We start from the raw sequence: 18,803 nt of genomic DNA on the forward strand, positions 1-18,803 counted from the left end.
CGTAAAAATAACATTAATGGGTCAAAACTTCGGGCCACCCTCCTGAACATATTGGGACTATATTTATATATTGAGACCCATTTTCGGGATTTCTTATTGAGACCACATTTTCCCGGTTGCAGCTACTCCCTATATTTTGGTGGTCAAAAGTCCAAGTCTGAAAAAAAGTTATGTTTATTCAAAGAAATCACACTGTTAGAATTTTCATTCTAAAATTACGGTAAAATAAGCAGCAGTAGTCTATCCATTCGATTAATTACGGTTTAGGAGATTTCTTTAACTTTACAGTTAAGCCGTTTAGAACTGATACTGTCAAAAAAAAACTGTGATTACAAAACTATACGGTTTTGTACTTGCAACTAGTATATTTTAGAACAATAAAAATAAGACTTAAACGAACACTGGATCTCAGTGGATGCTGCGTCATTTATGTGTGAGTGACAGTTTCGTATTCTAATAGTCTGGGGTTGAAGAGTGCAGGATACTAGAAACTTTTCCTGTATTGAAGGAATGGGAGAAAGATTGTGGAATCAACTCTGGGATTCGAACCAAATGAGAATGACAAATTAGCCCTCTCAACTTCATTATGTACCCAGCTGCCCGGAACAAATGGCTGCCTTAGGTGAATAGAATTCTTTTTCTTAAATCGTATTAGGAGAAATGATCAATAAACGTTTTTCGTCATACTTAACAGTTTAAATATAATTTTTTTATGATTATTCCACTGTTTTGGCTGTGTATGAAAAAATAACAATTAAAAAAATTGATGTTTAACTATTTGTTCAGAGAAATTTCTAACAGTGTACGTTTTTGCCGACTGATTTCGTAACTTAAAAAATCGTTTGTACTAACTAATTAGGATATATGAGGTCACCCTTTCGAACAATTGATATTGAGTCCTAGAACGTTACTCTGGGTGGAGAACGTTATTCTTCTCGTTGTACAGCCTCAAATAAAAGAATTGGTTAAATTGTAGTAATGAACAAAGCTAATTGAGTATTTTAATAACGATGAAAACCATACTTACTGCCATGTTCATAGGATAGCCGTAATAAATATGAATTTTAAAGTCATTTTTACTTTTGAATCGAAATAAATAGACAAAACACTTTTTTACCATTATTCCTGATGGAGTTGAGATACTAGTATCGTAATATGTAGCAACTCTTGTTACTACATATTCCGATAATTGTATTTTTTCACCATACTTCAAATATTTCACCATACTTTAAAATTTTTTTAGTTTATAAATTGCATATCTCAGGCGATCTCTGAGAACATAATTTGAAATAAAGCTACTGACTTTCATTTAGTGCGAACTCTGTTATCAACAAGATTAATTTTTATATGTATTACTCTATCTACATGCGTTATATACACATATAACAATTTCTTTCATAAATAGTATTATACAAACCCATATCAGTCCAAGCAATGTCCCCGCCTTTAATAATCATATCAGGTTTTGCCCCGAAAAATGCTGGATTCCATAAGACGAGATCAGCCATTTTTCCAACCTAGAAGTAAGAGCACTCATTTTGTCAAAAGCTTTTGAAGTTATTTAATTTAATTGCGTCAAGATAAATATTTTACTTTTTATGTCTCGAATAACAATTATAGACTAAATGAATAACTATTTACAACTATATTGTAAAACACTTGCGTTTGAAAAATTCTAAATACTTTGAAAGCGCTATGAACTTTAAAGGAGAACTATATAGATGTTATTTAGTTAGGATTATAGTGTTGCACTCAATATAATATAAAAAAAATCTTAACAACCTGTTTGACGTAATTATTTTGCTACAATGCGAATAAAACCTTTTAGTATCTCTAAGTGGTTTTTATAGCTAATTTTTATTTTGAGAGAACCAATACATAGTTTTGAAAATTAAATCCAGCAAACAAATAGGGCGTTATTAATTTTGTTTAAAACGGTATATGTTTATCAATTTGTGATTTTATAATACATCTTAAAGAAATGGATAAAAGATCATTTAATTTTAAGCGAACACTTCATTGATATCATCCTCATCTTAGTTGGCCAGACAGCCCAATGTGGGTCAATGCCTTCCACTGAAGATTTCTCCATAATGACTTCCAATTTTACTTTGATCTTCAATTCTTTTCCTTAATTGCAAGAAAATCAAACTCCACTGAGTCAGCTCATCTAAACCAAGGCCTTTCCCATTTTCTTGTTCCAGTGGATCTAGAAAGCAGTATCTTTTTTGTTGTATTGTCATCACTCATTCGAATCACGTGGGTCATCCAATCCATTCCATTTATTTTTATGTATTTAATAATATCTGGTTATTTATAAATCTTGTACAGTTCAAAGTTAAAACTCCTACTCCAGATATTGTTTTCATTTACACCACCAAGCATACTCCCCAAAATCTTGCTCTCAATTAATGCGATACACTTTTCCTCCAGTTTTGTCATTGTCCACGCTTCAGAAGCGTATGTCAAGACTGGCCTGACTAGAGCTTTGTAGATTAAGAACTTTGTTTTTCTAGAAAGAAACCTAGACTTAATAAATCTTCCCAGCCTATTGACAGCCCTTATTTGCCAGATAGATGGAGTCGGTTTTTTATTTCAGGAATCATTCTGCTGTCAATAGTAATAATTGATCCTAAGTAAGTAAAACTCCTAACTGTTGCAAATCTATAATCTATTGTCATATCACGATAGGGGTCTGGGACTCCGTTTCTTGAGAATATTTTGTTTTCTCTGCATTTATGACTAAGCTCATTTGTCTCGCAGCCACCTCAGCTTTATTGATATACAGAATGGTAAATAATGAGTAATTCTACGATAAAACAGCTTATTGAATAGATTATATATTTCACTATTATCTAAGCAAGAGACTGGTGCAAGCATTCTAAACAAATATGTTTGATAGTATTTACTTATTTAGTCTTTAATATTGTTGTTATCTACCTACATATTTCTCTTACGTGACCTTATAAACTCTTGTATTTCTCTACCTATTGACAACAATATAGTTATTAATCATTTTCTGAGTTTGTCTTACGTAATAACTCAAGTACGGATGAATATTTAGTTGCATGTTAAGTATTTATTTAAGATAATTTTTAAATATTTATAGAAGAAAAAACGCAGTTTTTTTTTACCCTTTCCAAAATGGTTGTAGCAATTTTAAGCATAAATGGTGTCGCATGCTGTCAGACCAATTATTGGAGACGGAGCTTGATTTCTCGTGCAGTAGTATACATGTATTTTACGATACTCAAGTTATGGCTCGAGAGGTACGAGAGGAAGTAGTACAGCCCGTAAGTGAGCTTTAGAATGAATTCCCTATCTTATCTCATGGCAGAGGTGAAAACAAAAATATTTCTACCACTTATATGTTGAAATGTCCAGAACCAAGGGCGCTGGCAGCGGGGTGCAAGGGGGTTCACTTGCACCCCCCGGCTCTTTTTTTGAAAACAATTAAAGAGATACAGAAAAATTTTGTTATAATTTTTTTTTATTAAACATGTTTTTATGGAAAAACAAATAATTAAGTAATTATTGATACATAACAATTAAAAAATTGTTCAATCAAACAAGAATTGTAATCGTCTTGTTTGCTGTCCAAATCTGTTTTTAACTTTTTCAATGAATTCTGAGTCATCTTTGATTCCTTTCTTATGCACACTGATCATTCCCAAACTTGGCAGATATCTAAGCTATATTTTCAAATTTCATTTAATAAAATGTAAATAATATTATATTTCCTATTAGTTATTCAGTTTAACAAAGGTGTATAACACAAGCTGACTTCTCGCAACTGTAAAACTTCATCAACACAATAAATAATGTTAAGCGTGCACAAACAAGTTAGTATACAAAACTACTGTTTGTAGTTATTTGTGTTTAAAAGTCAGTAGCTATGCCAGCGCGATCGCCTCTGGGCAAAATTTGCAAGTACAAGAAATTCGTGCTTTTTTTTAAATATCTTACTAACAATGAAGAAATGTATCTTGAAAAAATGAACAGATGAAAGTATATGTAATAACAAAACAAAATGTAATAGCAGAATATTTGAATTTTTTTTCGGGGGGAGAGGAGGGTAGTTTGTTAGAGGGTTGCACCCCCTTTTATATTATTCTGCCGGTGCCCTTGTCCAGAACTCATACTTACGTCAGTTTGTTTATTTGAAAGACTGCTGTATAGATATTAAGTTATTGCTAAAATTGAAAGCAAAAATAACTTCGAAAATATAGAGAACATTCTCATGTAAGGAATTAAAAATTAAAATACAAGTACTTCCGGGCATTTACCAGCTAGATTGCTAAAATATTGGGTTAATGTATTGCTTAAAACTAATTATGATGTTAGAATTGGAAGAGAGGTCGATAAGATTATAATATTTAAGTACCATTGTGCTGTACATTCGGATTGACTACCCTTTAAATGTATATGTTTTACAAGATAATTTTGAGAGGTAACCAAGCTGGTCACCCAAAGAGCACTTTATAAAGTATTAGTACACATTATAAAATTTTGTTCATGCTGAACCATTATATGGTTTAACTTTTCTTCAACCATAATAAGGCATCAGAATGAACCGTATTGCAATATGAACCTATCTCCAACTTGATAACACGTTATTAAGATTCAGCTAGACACGGATTAGCTATTCAAAGCTTCAGCAAATTGCATGGAATTATGGGTCAAGTTTGAATCAAGCTTTCAAAACATTTATAATTGCCTATTTCCGATAAGATTTTAAGAGAAATGTTTAATCCATGCACTGATAACATTAATAAAATTATTCTATAGTTTGCCTTTGGTATCATGGAAGATTCTTAGGAAGACCAATAACATTTATTCATCCATGTAAACATATAGATTGCATTCATTTTTAATGGGATATTCCACTTTCGCTCAAGACAAGAGCCATTTTTACAAAAAGAGAGAATCTCTTATTGAAAAATCTTGTTTATACAAGGATTTTTAATGAGTAATTTGCGAATAAACTTACTTCAACCGACCCAGTAACGTGCGAGAATCCTTGTGCTATGGCTGGATTTATTGTATATTTAGCTATATATCTTTTCACTCTGAAATTATCGTTTTCGCTAGAATCTTCTGGTAGAGGACCTCTTATATTCTTCATTTTATCAGCTGTTTGCCATGTTCGACAAACTACCTCAGCAACTCTACCCACAGCCTGAAATGAATTAAAATTATTTTTAGACAAATTTAGATAATTCACGGTTTAAACATCAGTCACGAAATAACCTGGCGTTGGGTCCATGTCCGACAGATCGTGAGTACCGCAGAATCGAAAACTCCGCGAGTGTAAAATAGTGACTGGTGCAAGCTAAATTCGCCGGTGTCACAAAGTCCTTCAAGTTCTCATAACAAATCAATATCTCTAGGGGTACTGGATTAGAGACTGATCACTCGCTGGTTGAGATCGAAATTACGAACAGCGGATAAATGAACGGAGTGTGAATGAATGCTTCTTGTAAAACGTACTATGGCGTAAAAGTGGATCAAAAGTAGAATTCTTGACTATAAACGGCGCCACTGGAAAACAAGAAAAAATTTATAGTTTTTAATGCTTTTCAAAATATTTATTTTTAAATAAATAAAAAGTTTATTGGCAAGAGGTTTTTAATAATTGAACAGTTAACATCTCGATATGTAATATTGATGTACAAAAAATTTATTGAATATTTGGGAATTAATGAGTGAACTATTCATTTATTTCACGCATTATACTCAGAGAACTATTGATGACAATACTACATTTTTGTATCTATTCTAAGATGAAGTTAATAGAATACTAATAATGGTATAGAATATGAAGTATTGTATGGCATCATTGTAATCAGCAAAACCAATATGACGTCATGCATTGTAGTATTCTTGAGTACTACAATTCATTTGCGGGGGTCCTTTGAAACCCGTATAACAGAAAACAAAAATAATAGGAGAAACGAATATCTTTAAAAACTTGAAATTAATTATTATTATTATCGCTTTGAGAAAATCCTAGATTCTGAAAAAAATGCCTGGCAGTTTTTAAGCTGATTATATCATTAATTCATGCGAGTCTGTAATAATATGTTATAATAAGATTGCTATAAACAGTAATAAAAATATAAAGTTAGTAAAAAGGTATATAGATGATATTTAGTGGTTATATTAATGTTGAACTCTAAAATTACTGTAACCTTCGTATTACAATTAACGTTGATTATTATTTTTAAGATTTAAAAAAATAAGTTTACTAGATTTTATGCATTAGTCTTCGTTTGTCGTATGGCATTTAGTAGCTACTGCAATTCTCTTATACTTATTTTAACAGCCAAAGCATTAAACATATTTTATTTTTCTACACGGAGGAAAAAAGTATGGTCTAAACTACCAGAATATGGTAAAATTGACCATGTTTCTGACTCCGTGGAAACACCGTCAGAAATCTCGGTAATTTTTACCGAAGCGCTTTGGTAAAGATTTTAATAAAATTAACTGAAAAATAAAGGTTTTGAAATTAAATTTGATAAAATTTGATAAATGTGGTAAAATTTGGTATTATGATATCTCGGAGAATGGCATAAACTCCATTTATTCGGTACAATTCACTTTTCAGTTTTGTATATTTTATTAAATGTATAGTAATAGGAGCTATTATTTTGAAAACCAGAATTTCCGGAAGATCGTCACCATATGAAAGTAAATATTACCAAATGAAGGATTTCGATGCCATATATTTTAGTTTTTATTAGCAGAAAAATGGCTTTTTTTACCATAAATTTCATTACTATACAGTACGGAAATTTTACCAGAATTTCCTCGTTTATTCAGATATTTTAAATAGTAAACGCAGTTTCCTTCAGTTGGAAACTGTAATTTCAGCTGTATATAAATTTATTATGCATTTATTTTGCTTAAAAAGTTACAAATAATTTATTTTATTGGTATAATTTGTTTCAATGTATAATAAGCAAAATGTATAATACCTGTGAATCAGATGACATGATGCTTATAGCTCCTAAATCATGTAAAACATCCTCGGCTACCATTGTTTCAGCACGAATTCTTGACTGAGTGAATGCCAAATCTTCTTTAATATTTCTAGAAATTATTTTTGGCATAATATTTAGTTTTAATTTAAAAAACAGGTGGTTCGAAAACATTTACGATACTAGAAAACTGATGCTTCGTTATTAAAAAATAATTTTTTTAAAGAAATTTCAGAAAAATATATTAATTTCTCACAGCTTTTTCCCCAAAGTCTTATTTTTCCCCTTAGAAATTTAATATCCACACTCATTTTGAAAAAAAAATACTGTAATGTTTAATGAATTCTAGAGAAACTACAAAATTAAAAACCTAACTAGTTATAATCCAGATAAATTATCACTAGAAAGAGCTTTAAAAAATATAGCTAGTCAGTTACTGCCTGAAAGAAGCAGTAATTTATAAATCTGAAAAATTAGAATACGTCTGGTGTTATAATAGATTTTCTATGGTAGATAAAAAAATTAGCTTGTCCCAAAAGCTGAAAAAATAATGTGCTACAATTTTGAAATGAGAAAAGCCACGAGAAAAATTTGAGAAATTGTCTCGCAAGTGTCTGAAAAAAAGTGCATCATTATTTGTAATTGCACTTATTATTTCATAATTTTTTTAACAAAAAATTATAAAATATTTCTATTTTATTTTCTAATTTTACAAAAATAATCATAAAATAATGAGGGCAGTGTCCTTATTATTTCAATTTTTTTATATTTATTGCTCGCAAAAAATACGTAGATCGAAAAATATAGAAATAATAGGTGTTAAAATTAATTTAAAACTTTGTCTTCCGCAATTGCTGTGAAAAATAGATTTTGTAACTGATTAAAGCAAGAAATTTCGCTACCTGTTACCCATACAAAGTGAACTTTGCCATTCTGTTTGCTTATGGACTATGTTTTTACTGAATGGTATCTAAGAAAGTATGCTTGTAATAATTTTCATTTTCAATTTATTGCATGTAGTTACATATTGCGTTTAGCATGAATTTCACTTTCAAATTTTACCTATGATGAATTTCATTTGCAATGAATTATACTCAAAATAGATTTATATTATGTCATTTATCACTCCATCTAAGTAAATAATCACAAAACATGCAATTAGCACTCTTAACATTAGACATATAAAAATAAAATAAAACATATAGAATAAACATATTTAGTGACTTTTATAATCTCACAATTGAATCGTAATATCGTTACTATGAATAATAAATATTGTAAAAATTTTTTGCTACCTAACTAGGGTGTTAAATTGAACTGTGTTTCTGTTTAGGTTGAATTAGTATCATGTAATCAAAAATAAGGATTCTTAATTAGCACTATAATGCGTTTAAGATTGCACAATATTGAGATTTCCCCAAAATTAAATGGTATTATGAAATGAGAAAAACAATTTGGTCAAAAAAAACCAGAATACAGTTCAATTTACCGTGTTTTTGCCTCTATGGGAACCTCGGTAGTTTTTACCGAAGAGATTTGAGGATGGCTTCGGTAAAATTAATAATAAAATATAGTTTTATAATATGTGACAAATTTTAGTAAGTGTGGCATAAATTTGATAGTTTTAGCATAGTACCTAAGAACATGGCATAAAAACTATTTACTCGATTAAATTTTCTTTTCAATTTTGTATTGTTTACTAAATGTGTGGAAAGAAGAACTATAATTTTCAGTAAACCTTTACAATAAGTTTAATCACCAAACGAATAGTTTAAACATCTTATATTTTTGTTTTATTAACCAGAATTATAGATCTTTTTATCAGAAATGCCATTACCATGTATTACGGTAATTTAACCAGAATTTTTTCCTCATGTTTTCTTAATAAATTTTCAACTCTAATTTAAAAATATATCTGAATAAATTAATGTAAAAATCCAGAAATCTTCCATAACATTGTAAAAAATTCTAAAATTAAAATCATTTAACGCGTTCTATCAATGTGATTTTTGAATGACAACTCACTTGTCCAAATGGTGACAAACAAGAAGCATGTCGAGAGTTTCATCAATTGTGTTTATCGTAAAAGGTCTGCTCGGATTTGTGGATGAAGGAATTACATTTGGCTCACTGCAGACTCTAATAATGTCCGGTGCGTGACCACCTCCGGCACCTTCCGTATGATAGACATGAATTGTCCTGCCTCCAAAGGTTTCTATAGTTTCTTCAACGCAAGAAGACTCATTTAAGGTATCTCCATGGATCAGAATCTAATGAGCAAAGAATTTTTAACTTAGAAACATTTTCAGGTAAACGAAATTATAGTTTTTAATTGGGATCTTACAAGTGATTTAATAAATTTTTCATTATAAAAATCGTATTTAATTAAGAAGAATAAAATTTAATACCGCATTAAAATGTATTTTAAATATGTGTGGGTATGTTCGTGAATCAGAGCAGAAACAATTCTTAAGTTTTTATATTTGTCGTGTTGAAGTCCTAAGAAATAACTGAGGAAGTGATTTGAGAAATATAAACGTCAAACATTTATTGATAATATGAGGAGAGAAAAAAAATGGGAAAAAAAGAAAAATACAAAACTCCTGAATAAGTTTAGATCTAATGGTCGACTAATCATGTACTAAAATGAAATTTTAATATTTCTGGTATATAGACCTTAAATAAACTATTTAGTTAAAGTATATTTAATTTTAAGTTACGGAATCACATACAAAACGTACTTTCTCTGAATACTGAGGAAAAATATCTCGGCACCATATAATACCTTTTCTCTCAAAACATGGAGGACAGGCTATATTTGGAAAATATTGTCGCAACATATTAGTCAGGAAAGCGATGGGAAATCAAATTAGTCAACTGCTGTACCATGATGTAAATAACGGTTCTCGTCTGTTCACAAAAGTATGAAAGAATTAATTAAATAAAGAATTTCGTGTCTTTTCCTAGTAATGAATTAGCCTATTCTGTTATTCTCTTCAACACGAAAAATGATAAGAATAACAAAATTTTTCACTATTATTCTTTTATTCTTATTTAATTTGAAGTATTAAATTATGCATTAGAATTTTATATTCTCCTTATGCACATCTTAAAAATATAAAGGTTTTTTACAGCATAGTTTGTAATTAAAGATAAGATTAAGAATGTCACACAATGGCAAATTATTTATAATAAAATTAAATTTTTGCGAATTTACGATTTGCATTTTTTTTTTCTGTATACTCACTTCAAGGAATTATTGAGTACTGATGACCTCTCTCATTGAAAATTACATTATGAAGCTCTTACTTTTCCAAGTAACAAACGAGATTAAAGGCCTTATTGGATAAGTGGTCCATTTACACGTATTAAAAAATCGGATTCAGCTTCATTTTCATGTCGCCAGCATAAAAGAAAAAAAAACCTTACAAACTTCTGATCTAATAGTCAAATTTAAACAACTAAGATGTGATCTCATTGGTTCAAGGGTATATCTCATATATATACTAATTATTTTATGTATAATATTCTAATATACTAAATTATACTTAAATATACTTAACTAAACTTTAATAGTTAATACTTAATACTTTAATATACTTAAATATACTAATTAACTAATGTTGACAATATTTTAAATTACAAAATTTGGCATCAAAGCATACTTTTCATGAATAAAAATACCTGTTTTTCGGAGGATTTGAAATCTTGACTTTCAAAGTATGGGGGAAGGGTGGATGCGTTATCAAAATATGGTCCCACTAGCTAAACAGGAGAGCTGCCAAAAGTTCGGACTCTTTAAGGTTAATTTTAATTGTCTAGAATTTTTATAGTTCAGCATTTCTAAAAAACTTTATAGTAAAGAATTGTAAAACTCCTTCATTCAATAATGATTGAGCGTAATAAATTATTTCATATTTTTTTTAATCAAGGCCAAAAGAAGTCTGAATTGTAAGGCATACAGATTTTTACATAATTCTAATCAAAGCAGCTTTCAATGACAAAATACAAAATTAAAAGAGAAGCAGCCAAATATTTTTTTAAGAAATTAAAATTTTAGGATACGATCTCTTTCAGATAGTGAAATATGTAAAAAGAGAGATTAACATAAAGCGTTCAAACTTCCAACCGCTCTCCTAACCAAATAATTGGGATCATATTTCCTAGATTGCGATATCTATATTTTAAAATCGGTTGAAAAACATAAATATTTAAACAGAGAAATTAGGATTTACTTTTGTCTCTAATATATATTTTATATTATATTTTATTCATTTTTTCATATTTTGTTGCTATATTTTGCTTATTTTCATAACTTAAATTATGATATGCACTTATTATTTAGCATATATCAAACATGGTCCTCAAACAAGTAAGATCGCATCTAAAGTACGATAAAATCTGACCATTATATCAAAAGTTATTAAAGTGCTTCCCATTTTTGCTTGGTGCAACTTACATACACTGAGAAAAAGGTACGGCCAAGACTGCAGGAATATGGTAAAATTTACCGCGTTTCCTGCTCTATAGGAACACCAGAAAGCTTGGTGAATTTAAGCGAGGCTCTTTTGTAATGATTTTGGTAAAATTATCAATCAAATATGGCTTTATAACATGTGACAAAAGTTGGTACATTTTGTATAAATTGCATAACTTTATCATGTTACCTTAGAGCGTAGCATGAAAACCGACTTTTCAGTTTTGTATTTTTTACTAAAGGAGAGGTAATAAGAACTATAAACTTTCAAAAACCCGAATTTCCGGTAAACCGTGACCATACGAACAGAAAAAAATACCAAATGAATGGTTTTAATACCGTATATTTTGGTTTTATTAACCAGAATTATATTTGTTTTTACCAGTCTTTAACTAGTCAGTATCATACAGGACGGTGTTTTTACTAGAACTTTTTTCGACGCTTACAAGTCTTTTCTGTCGTTTTTTAGAAACAATTACGTTTTCAGTTTATTTCCACTGTCAACACATTAACTAGGCTTTAAAAAAATCTTCCCAAAAAGATCAAGAGCAGTGTTGGTCCACAAATTCAAAAAAAAGCTTTTAAATCTAGTCTCAAGTTTTAATAATTGTCGGAGGATTATTAAAAATTAAATTTTAAATCTAAAATAATAATAATACTTATTTCACTTACTATTAAATTAATAAAATTATTTAAACTTGTTTTTCAAAAATCAATCATTTATAACTCTTCTTTTAAAGAAAAATTTATTTTTAATGTAAAAATTTTACTTGAACGTCTAAACTTTCAGCGACATTTAAACTACAATCAATTGCTGCTATAGTCGTTCCCCAGTCTTCATGAAGTTTCAATCTGAAAGATAAAAAATATTTGTTTTCAGATGATACGTCTTAATTAGAAGAAAATTTCTAAATTTTAAACAGCTTCTTGATGTACAAATGAAATTAAAAACGTTCTAATTTTTAACTTCGATAGTTTTGGAAAAAATACACAATACTTGTAATCATAATCAGTCGTAATCAATGGTAAATCATGAGACACATTCATTACTTAATAAAAACAATGTTATTGGCAGCAGTTTCAGAATAGAATTTTAAAAACATTTTCAATCTAATAACTAAAAGAAAGATCAAAAAATTATGTCAACTGAAATTTTAAAATAATTAAGTCAAAAACAAACTTTTATTGTCTAATTCCTACAGGTACACTTTTTCTAAAAAAAAAAGTTAATTAAAAATTAAAATCAGATCAGACTTCAAATATTTCTCTAATTTCGGAAATAGTTTACTGAAACTCCTGATAATAATGCCTTAATAACCTAAACATAAAATCAATTCAATAATTCCTTTAAGTTTGCAAAAGAACTGACTAGAACTGATGCTTAAAGGAAAAAAAATCTGTCTTTTCGCAATGATTACCGTCTTTTTGTTAATAATTAAGGATTAATTTTATTGTATTTACCCAATAGCTCCAGCTTCAATTTGCTCTACAAGTCCGTAAGATAAATTATCTACATCAGATGTGTTTCCTTTACCTATAAAATGTTTCAAATCATTTTTACAAATAAAAATGGATAAAAATCATTAATTTGCTGAATTATAATTGAGTCTCTGTATAACTATTAATTCTTACGACTCAATACATCAACACAGTTCTCTAAAGGTAGACAACTCAAACTATAAATAAAATATTTCAAATCATTTTTGTGAATAAAAATAGAGAAAAATGCTGAATTGTAATTGAGTCTCTGTATAATTATTAATTCTTACTACTTAATGCATCAGCACGGCTTTTTAAAGGTCGACAACTCAAACTAACTGAAATATTATCCACTTTGCGCATGTAACAACGACTATTATAGCCTACTTGAAACTTATCTGACATCATTGTTTAAATAACTGATATATCTATATGGGATGGTTAAAAAATTCCATTTTATTTTCCAACTTTTATGATGTTATAATTGCAAATATTTTATATATTTTTATTTTTAAGTGAATTTGTATAAAATTTGGGTAATGTACAAAATAGTTTACATTTTTAACTACTAAACTATTTTAAGAATTTGTGTAAATTCTTTCAATTGTAAGAGATTCACATATAAGCCATAGAATAGAATTTTTTATTTGAACACTGGTAACATAAGTTTGAATTCCAATGAAAGCTTGCTGATTCGTAGAATTATCACGACTAGCCCTGATTAATGTGAAATATTCTTTAAACAAAATATCAGATGATTTTACTGCAATTATACTCATCTTTTAAAATAGTTTTTCAAATTATTTTAAAAAATTTGCTAGATAACTTTATTTTTAGATTTATGATGCAGTAATATTTAATCCAGCTTTTGCAAATATTCATAAAAATATTTTATTTTAAACAAGATTTCTCAGATTCAGCTATTCAATTTCATTGTAATTGATCCGTTGCTTTTTTGTAAAAAAATACATGAAACAACTAGTACTACCAGATGTTTTATGATTTCTTTCTCAGACTTTATTTTTAAATACCAATTACGCTTCTAAAGTAATTTTGTAAAAATTAACAATAGTAGTTTTCTGCCAAAAATTTATCGTTTTTTGAACTAATTAAATTTGCGATTGCTTTATTATTAAAACTAATTTATTTTTTAATATTACGATGCTCTCTAACTTTTAATATAATACTTGCAGAATTTTACAAAAATAATGACCAGTAAAAACTTTTGCATAGTTTGACAGGTTTCGCTACTAAGTTTCATTATGTTCATTTCAATAATTTTCTACTGATGCGGTGCCACGTACCTAAGGATATTTCCTTAGCTCTTTGTCGTACGTTAATTTTAAATACCAATTATTGTATTTGTTAAATGAATGAAAATCAACGCACCAGTGAACCCAAAATTCAAAGGATATTCATCAGTTGCTTCAATAATAAATCTGGAAAACAAATGAAAATTCATATGTGAAAAATTTACTATGTCAATAAAATCCAAGAAATGAGAATAAAGTAAGACAATGTCGAATTTCAAAACATTGCTTTTAAAAGATAGAAATAATTGGTAATAAAGAAGATAAAAATAATTGGAATCTAGATAAGTCAAAGAAAAAAATTTTCTTTATATTTATTTTTTTAAGGAATCAAATTAAATTGCTCTATATGTATAGTATATAAATTCAAAGTATTGCTCGATAAAAAATAGTGAAAACACTACTATATAATATATAATTGAGTTATTGTTTTATAATATGAAAAAAAAATGTTACCTTAAACTGCGTTATAGAAAGATTGCTGTATAATAAGTTACAATTTACGTTCAATTTCATTTTAAAATTAATCAATTTAATTTACGTTAAAATTTATTTTATTAAAATAATTTGCTCAATAATTTGCTAAATTAGCTTAATTTGTAATATAGAGAAGAGAAGAATGTTGAAAATTGTTTGCAGTAATGAAAACCTTGATGTGATTAATAAATTTAAAATAACTTATTCGAAAATTCTTCTTCAGGTTTCAGGCAGTTATTTATGACTAAATTTACGCTTTTACTTGTTAATTTAATTAAAAAAAAGTTCATTATTTCTTCCCAAATTAATTACATTGTTTTTTTTTTATTTTAATGAATTTTCTTTGAATTTAATGAAATGTTTACACTAAATAACTCGAAATATCAACTCAATAACTAAAATAAATAAAGTTGTGAAAAATTTAAAATAAATTAACTTTTTTTACACCAAATAAAATCTTTCGTGATTATGTGTAGAAAAATACAGTTAATTCCTTAGCCTAGTTGAACTATAAACATTAAATGCTCGGATCGCTTTAAACAAAGAAATAACATCGTCATGGAGGGAAACTTCTTTTATTTCAAAACACAAAACGTAATTTACAATCTCTCTGATCCTACATTTCTAGCCCGGGCAGCATTTCACTGTAACATTGCTTTGAAAATAAGATACTATTGCTACCATTATAATAATTTAAATCACTTGCATTTTTCAAAAATTTCATTGATTTTTGCAACAAGTTGGATATATGCTACTCGAAAGAAGTTGTTTTTGGTTCTTAGCTCAAATAAAAAGAAAATAGCTCTGAAAAAATCCCAGCTCCCGCATTTTACCTTAAAGCTTGGTTTAACGCAGTCTCCAGTGCTGTGATCTGAGCCTAACTGCATGTTATAAGTGCTTCGGAGAAATACGTCAAAACAGGCTTAATATGCATATTGTAAGTCAGATCTTGGGTATCACTACCACAGCCCCTTTTTGCTCTTGCAAACCTTTTCAGAACCGACGTTTTCTTTCTAACATTTCTTGTTATTTCTTCGATATGATTTTTCAAGTTAGCTTCATATCAAAAGTAACACCCAAATATTTTGTGGTTTTGACATGAACTTAGTTTAAAGAAATAATAATCTTTCAAAGAGCATTTTAAAAAAAAATTATGAATTGTTTGTTAAGATTCACGAAACAAAACCCTGTTTACTAAGAAATAATATGTTATATCTGTAGTAACCTTTGACTTTCTCAAATATGGTATAATTTTAACTTTATTTGTTATTGGTATAGCAGTTTTCGGTTAATTCCATATTTTTTAATCTATAGTACCTATGCTTTTCATATTAATTATATTAATTAATCAAATTAATTTCGACGTAATTTTAAAAATTATTTAAAAAAAGATACGTGTGTTTTTTTTTTTTTTTTTTTTTTTTTTTTTTTTTTTTTTTTTTTTTTTTTTTTTTNTTTTTTTTTTTTTTTTTTTTTAAATCAATGCGTGACGTTTCATTCCGGCATTATGCTTTTACAAAATAGGAATTACAAAAGTATGGTGATTTTCAATGCTACGTAGATTTCTTCTTAATTCTTCAAAAATTCTACAAAACTAAGGCAAACCATTTACTTTGTCTTTATTAAAAAAATGCAAATGTAGTGCTAACGTAATGTTTCCCACCTTTTAAGAAAAATACGATTTTAAATTTTATACCTTATATGATATGGTCCTGGACTGCATGTTGTAGCTCGGGTACCAGTAGCAGGTCCTGTTCCACCTCCAACTAGCGTAGTAATACCAGATGCAATGGCATCTTCAATTAATTGAGGACAGATGAAATGAACATGGGTATCAATTGCTCCAGCAGTCAGAATTGAACCTTCACCAGCAATTACTTCCGTTGATACTCCTACCACCATGTTAGCATGAACACCATCCATGACATCGGGATTTCCTGCTTTTCCAATGCCTCTGATCAATCCATCCTGAGGTTAATTAAAAATTTATTTCGTAAAATTAAGGAAAAATGATACAAATTGGATTTTTTGGAACTGTAACAGAGAAAAATGGCAAACATTATATAAATTGACAATGTAAACCCAATTTGATGCCACATATGAAATTAATTATGTAAAATATAACAAATCTAAAAGTTGATCTCAAGCAAGCCAAACTGCTTAAATTTTTCATATTTACCGTTATCTACTAATGATGTGTTGTAGGAAATTGTGACAGAGAAAATACTCTTGCAAAATTAAATGATCGGCTTTATGCTACGAAATATTTAAGAGAAGTAAGAATTAAAATTCATACTTTTATTTCTCCATTTATTAAATCAGTGTCAGTTTTAAGCTTGTTTTTCAGCTTCAACAAATCTTGTCATAAATTATTTAGTTACAATTGTTTCTATTTCGATAATCTGCATTAGAGAAGTTATAAAAAAGCGCCATTAAAAAAAGTTTAATAATTTTTCTTTTCAAAATGATTTTTTAAAGCAAATTTTGGTGGTTTACGAGAAATTGACCTAAAGCTTTAAATATGATATCAGTATCGTGACAGCCCTATGGTGGCCAAAGCCTACTACGCCCATCCCAGTTTTCGTCACCTTGGGCTTTAGGATGCAGGTGCAGATGTTCCGTTTGAGTGGTCAGCCGAACGTGGGGTGTGTTTAATTCCCCAAACATGCGTATTGCCTATTTTATCCAGCCACTAAGGGGATAAAAGGTTGAATCAACCTTCCCAGTCCAGGAATAGAACCCCTGAACCCTGTGGTGCGAGAGCAGGAATAGCTACCACTCAGTCACTGGAACTATATGAGATATTTTAAAACCATATTTTAAAAATCAGTTTTCAATTCAAATCTTCGATCAAGAAGAAATATTACCCTGGATGGCCACAATCCGAAACAATTTCAAAGTGATGACAAATGATACATAAGGTTTGTTAACAATTTCAAAAGTTTTATTTTCAAATTATCACATACACTATCTAGCCATTAATGACCGGACACTGTGAAGTTCGGCGGTAGAGGAATTATGGTGTGGTCCTGTTTCTCATGGTTTGGCCTTGGACCCTTGGTGTTAGTGCGTCGAACCCTGAACGCAGAAGGGTATAGAGACATCCTGGACAATTCGGTGCTTCCCACCCTGTGGCAACAGTTCGGTAATGGCCCGTTTGTGTTTCAACACGATAACGCTGCCATTCATAAAGCATATGCCATCACGAACTGGTTTGATGAAATGGGGGTGCAAGAGCTTGACTGGCCATCCCAAAGTCCCGACATCAATCCAATTGAGCATCTCTGGGATGAGTCGGAGCGCCGGTTTAGGGCCAGACCACAACGCCCCAAAACCACCACTCAACTCTTCGCCATGTTCCAGGAGGAATGGCGGGCAATACCTGCCGCCGTGTACCAACACATAGTGGATAGCCTCCCTAGAAGGGTTAAAGCTGTGATTCGGGCGCATGGCGGACCTACTGACTTGATACTAGCACCTCATGTATCCTAAATGAGAGTTGTCCGGTCATTAATGGCCAGATAGTGTATATCTAATTTACCAATATTTTCGATAGGTAAAGAATTAGTTAAAACATATCACGTCCACAATCTTTCTCTACTATTTTGCTTCCCAAAGGCAGTGAAAAATCCTTTAATCCAAAAAATAATCGTAATTCAAAAATATAAAAACAATTTAACGTTAAACGAAAAATTCAATTTTTCATTGTATTTTTTAGAGTATATATATATTTTCAACATTATTTGTAGTCAAATATGGTCAAAATAGTCTCATAATTGCCTATTTTAGCTGCTTTGAGCTGCTTTCTTAATTCAACAACAAATTAATTTATCACAAGTCCCTAATTCTACACTGAGAAAAAAGTATGATCAAAAGTAACAGAATATCGTAAAATTTACCGTGAAATTATCTGGGTTTTTTTTACTCCAAAAATCTCGATAATTTTTACCAAAGTGTTTCGATAATGGTTTCATTAAAATTAACAATAAAATATAGCTTTATAATATTTGATAAAATGTTGTAAAATTTGGTAATTTTATCTGGATACATTAGAAAAAGGTATAAAAACCATTCACT

The 18,803-nt window shown here is 29.3% G+C and overlaps 1 protein-coding gene across 2 annotated transcripts in view; it reads right to left on the minus strand.

Annotated features, from left to right (window-relative positions):
- Positions 1-18,803, minus strand: part of LOC107449158 (urease subunit alpha) — a 60,918-nt gene that overhangs the window by 8,650 nt on the left and 33,465 nt on the right. For both annotated transcript variants that reach the window (XM_071182424.1, XM_071182426.1), the window contains 8 exons: positions 16,423-16,694; positions 14,329-14,378; positions 12,922-12,994; positions 12,231-12,312; positions 9,009-9,253; positions 6,981-7,095; positions 4,991-5,179; positions 1,418-1,517 (listed from right to left, as the gene is read on the minus strand). In XM_071182424.1, the coding sequence (XP_071038525.1) occupies positions 1,418-1,517; positions 4,991-5,179; positions 6,981-7,095; positions 9,009-9,253; positions 12,231-12,312; positions 12,922-12,994; positions 14,329-14,378; positions 16,423-16,694 (1,126 nt within the window). The remainder of the gene's footprint in view (positions 1-1,417; positions 1,518-4,990; positions 5,180-6,980; positions 7,096-9,008; positions 9,254-12,230; positions 12,313-12,921; positions 12,995-14,328; positions 14,379-16,422; positions 16,695-18,803) is intronic.

This window comes from Parasteatoda tepidariorum, chromosome 1 (genome assembly GCF_043381705.1).
Source record: "Parasteatoda tepidariorum isolate YZ-2023 chromosome 1, CAS_Ptep_4.0, whole genome shotgun sequence".
NCBI classification, from domain to species: domain Eukaryota; kingdom Metazoa; phylum Arthropoda; class Arachnida; order Araneae; family Theridiidae; genus Parasteatoda; species Parasteatoda tepidariorum.